The 4308-nt window shown below is 41.2% G+C and overlaps 1 protein-coding gene across 1 annotated transcript; it reads right to left on the bottom strand.

Annotated features, from left to right (window-relative positions):
• Positions 1 to 2116: 2116 nt before the first annotated feature.
• LOC132888781 (uncharacterized) lies at positions 2117 to 4074 on the bottom strand. Its single transcript, XM_060924874.1, has 2 exons — positions 3342 to 4074; positions 2117 to 3123 (listed from the first exon to the last, which is right to left on the bottom strand). Exons 1-2 carry the CDS (start codon positions 3655 to 3657, stop codon positions 2759 to 2761), a joined length of 681 nt encoding a protein of 226 aa, XP_060780857.1. The 5' UTR covers positions 3658 to 4074; the 3' UTR covers positions 2117 to 2758.
• Between the last annotated feature and the right edge of the window lie 234 nt (positions 4075 to 4308).

The raw sequence follows: 4308 nt of genomic DNA, 5'->3' as shown, positions 1-4308 counted from the left end.
CATGGGGGGAGGGGCTTGACCAAGCTGTGCGCACACATACTTGCTGCTATCAGCGCCTGTAGCCACGCTGCTAAGGCAAAACCCCGTTCTCCCTCGGACTCCTTTCGTAAACTCAACGTGACACAGAGAACAGAGAGTGAGAGTGTTCGGAGTGGTAGTTTATGAACGTATAATACCCTAGGCTTGAACACGCACTCCATAACCAAAGAGGATAGAAGCAGCAACTACAGCAACATATCGCTTATCCAACAGAAGACATGCATTGCGGAGCAATAGTCAAACATAAGCTCATAAGTTACAGTCAATTTCCAGACTAAACTCAGTTTAACAGAGCATGCTGCATGCTCTTTAGTTTTGTAGCGCAGATTACCTGGCTAACTGCAGGAAGCGGTTAGCTGCACAGCTAATGTAGCCATTGCTAGGCTAACGCACCGATTTTTAAACACGGCAAAACGACTTAACAGTTATACACTTACTTGTTCGGTGTTTGTTGCTGATGCGGCAGGGATGCTTGGTACGGACCCAGGCTTCAGTGACAGTTGATGTGCAAAACCTGCCCTGTACTGTCCCAAGTTGTGGAAACATTCCTCAGGAAAATGCTTCCGACAAACATACACCGTCTTAGGTAGACTCGACGGTGTATTATTGAAGTAAATAAAATTAAGCCACTGCGTCTTCAGGGGCTCTCCCGTCGGCAGTAAAAACAGACTCTTTTCTGTGTTGTCACATCCATGTACAGCGCAATTTCCATGTTTCGCTTGCTTAGGTGATGCCATGTTGTTGTGTCCTCTATGGTCTCCTCACTACAACTGGGCAGGGCAATCCATACAGTGGGTGGGAATCCAGAGGGGGGGCATGGGGATCATCTCCCTTGCTGACGTAGTAAAGGGAAGAGCTTATCAACGCGCCGTTTTGATGCGCCATTCTCAAATGTTGGGCATAGTTTGGTTTACACATTATGAAATTTCTAGCCACTGGGGTGACTTAAGAAGGTCAGAGGAACTCATTTTAACGTTAAAAAACCTCAGAAAGTGAAAATTTCATGCCATGAGACCTTTAATTACTGCGTCCACAAATGCAAGTTAAAACCAGATATAAACAATATCCAGAAACACCGCCGCCTTCTCTGGACCCGAGCTCTTTTACGATGGACTGAGGCAAAGTGGAAAATTGTCCCGAGGTCTGACGAATCAAAAGTAGAAATTCTTTTTAGAAATCTTGGACACCACGTCCTCCAGGCTAAAGAGGAGAGGGACCATCCGGCTTGTTATCAGTGCACAGTTCAAAAGCCAGCATCTGTGAGGGTATGAGGGTGCATTAGTGCACATGACATGAGTAGCTTGTACATCTGGGAAGGCATCATTAATGCTGAATGATATATACACGTTTCAGAGCAATATGCTGCCATCCAGACAAAATCTTTTTCAGGGAAGGCCTTCCTTCTTTCAGCAAGACAATGCCAAACCACTTTCTGCACATATTATAACTGCATGGCTCCATAGTAAAAGAGTCCAGGTGCTAAACTGGCTTGCCTGCAGTCCAGACCTGCCTCCCATTTAAAACATTTGGTGTATTATGAAGTGCAAAATAAGACAAAGCAGACCCCGAACTGTTGAGCAACTGAAATTGTACATCAGGCAAGAATGGGACAACATTTCTCTTTCAAAACTACAGCAATTGGTCTCCTCAGTTCCCAAACGTTTACCAGGTGTTGTTAAAAGTAGATGTGATGCAACACAGTGGTAAATATTCCCCTGTCCCAACGTTCTTGAAATGTGTTGCTGACATCAAATTCAAAATGAGCATATATCAAAAAACAATGAAATTTCTCAGTTTCAACATGTGAAATGTTCAGTGTTGTATAAAGTACTGGGAAATCACACTCAAGTAAAAGTATTGGCACCCTTCCAAAAAATGACTTTGGTCAAAGTCACTGACTGAAATGTTACTTGAGTTAAAGTCTTAAAGTATCTGATATTTCTTGCACTTAAGTATGACAAGTAATGCAAAAATAAATGTACTCAAGTAATGTAATTAAAAGTACACATAAAAGTAAACAAGCAAAGGCAATCTGAATTTGTAATATTTTTAATATTTTGGTAAACTGAAGGTAATTTGTCACCAATGGTTCATGACAAGCAATTACACTGCTGAAAATAGAGGTGCACACACAACCATTATAAACAAGAAAAAAATTAATTGGGAGAAAAATGAAGCTGCCTATCTGGCATCTGAAGATGGAGACCACAGTTTTGACACTTTTTTTTCTCATTTTTTTCCTTTGTTTTTTAAACTAAGAGAAAGTACTGAAAATTAGGCATACATCACACCATTAAGAAAAAAAAAAACATAAAAAAGCTGCTACTGTTATTGCACTTTATAAACTATGGAGGTGCATACACGACCAATTGCTGTCATAATAATCAAAAGAAAAAAGTAATTTGGAGAAAACTGAAGCTTATCTGGCATCTGAAGAGGGTGACCACAGTTTGAAACCTTTTTTTGAAAAATAAAATAGTACTGAAAATGAGGCGTACATCACACCATCAAGACAAAATATAAAACAAAAAAGAGCTGCTACCGTTATTGCACTTTATAAACTAAATCTTAACATTTAACATAGCACCAACAGATTTTCTTTTTGCACATTCAAGCCCCACTTCCCCATCCCCAATACACACTTTTGCCCTTGACCTTTTTATTCTTCCCCTCTAACTTAAACCTCCTTTGAGGTCATCCTTGCACATAACCCCCTCCATCACTTGAAACTGTAAAACTTTCTGTTCATCTTCAAAAGCAGCTGGCTTTCAAAATGCCTAGAATTTAGCCGTACTCTTCGTGGGCTGAAAACAAGCCCTGCTATGCTGAACAGCCTTTCGCATGCTGCTGATGCTGGCAGTGGTGTGTTGAGCTTGAAAGACAGCTTGCAAACAGAAGGGAAGGACTTCAGCAAGTCCATGTGGTCAGCTGAGCAGGACAGGTAGGCATCCAACTGTTTGGCACCATCTTGGGTCTTCGACACCTGCAGGGACGAGAAGAAGTCATCCTCATCTGATGAACTTGACCTGGTCGCACCCGGCTGGAGGGAGGGATCCTCTATATGCTGCTTGATGTAATCGATTCCTGAAATATAGAAAGTTACAGTACTTAAATGATGCAATGCAACCTTCTACCATGTTGTGATATCAGTCTAAGGAAGTGAAACATTAAAGTATTATTTGAATTTATTTTTTTGCACTCGTCCATTGTCCAATTTCATGCACCTACAACAAACATGCAAAACTGTTAATATTACAAAGTGTCGAGACACAAACACACTTTTAACTATATGCATGCCTTACCCATTTTGATGGTAGCGTCGTCCTTCGTCCATGTCGTTCGGAATTTGGGAAGAAGAATTGCAGCTGCAACCAGCTCAGCATCCCTGAACATGTGCCCAAAACGGTTCTGAATTCCAGACTGTAGAGCATCAACAAGAGGCCTGCAGTACTTCAGCTGCAACTTGACCTTGTCGAGTTTGACCGTCAGCAGGTGGATTGTAGGAAGTAGCCACCCCATTTGTGCGTTGGTCTCTGCTTGCAGTATGTTGGTTGCTTGGGCGACAGGGCTCATTACAGCAGCATATTCAGTGAGAAATGCAAGTTGCGCTGGGTTCATACTATGGTTTCTGAAATGGGAATATACTGTAACAATTTCATAAACCTAGAACTTACCTCGATGTGTTTCTTTAGATTGGACGGGGAGTTTCTATAAGATAGAATTTCCATGTTTTTTGGAAGGCATAAGAGGCACTTCATTCGATAGGACGAATCCTTCACATCAACTTAAGAGAACATTGTGTTCAAATACGGCCAGGGATGCTCATCATCAGGTTCCTCTTCATTTGTAGCCGAAGTAGCTGCTGTCTCCGTCTCCTCTTCCATCAGGGCTGTTGATTGTGAAGCTAGCTTTCTGCTTACTGCGTGAAGCCAACAGGTGTAGCCTATTGGTTGTCATGCGCAAGTGGTGAACAAGCCCAGGCACGTCCTGACTTCATTGCAGTCAGTGGGGTTAAAACACGTTTTTTTTCCTTTCTTTTTTGTAATGAGTAACTAAACAGCTCTTTGAAAATGTATCGGAGTAAAAGTATGCAATTAAGTTAAAAAATATAGTGAAGTAAAAGTGAAAGTTCTCAAAAATTTGAAAACTCAAGTAAAGTACAAAATCTCCCAAAATGTACTTAAGTACAGTAGTGAAGTATTTTTACTTCGCTACTATACAACACTGGAAATGTTGTTTTTGTACTATGTTCAATGAAAAATAGGGTTT

Source organism: Neoarius graeffei, chromosome 7 (genome assembly GCF_027579695.1).
Source record: "Neoarius graeffei isolate fNeoGra1 chromosome 7, fNeoGra1.pri, whole genome shotgun sequence".
NCBI classification, from domain to species: Eukaryota; Metazoa; Chordata; class Actinopteri; order Siluriformes; family Ariidae; genus Neoarius; species Neoarius graeffei.
This window is presented reverse-complemented; position numbering and strand designations above follow the sequence as displayed.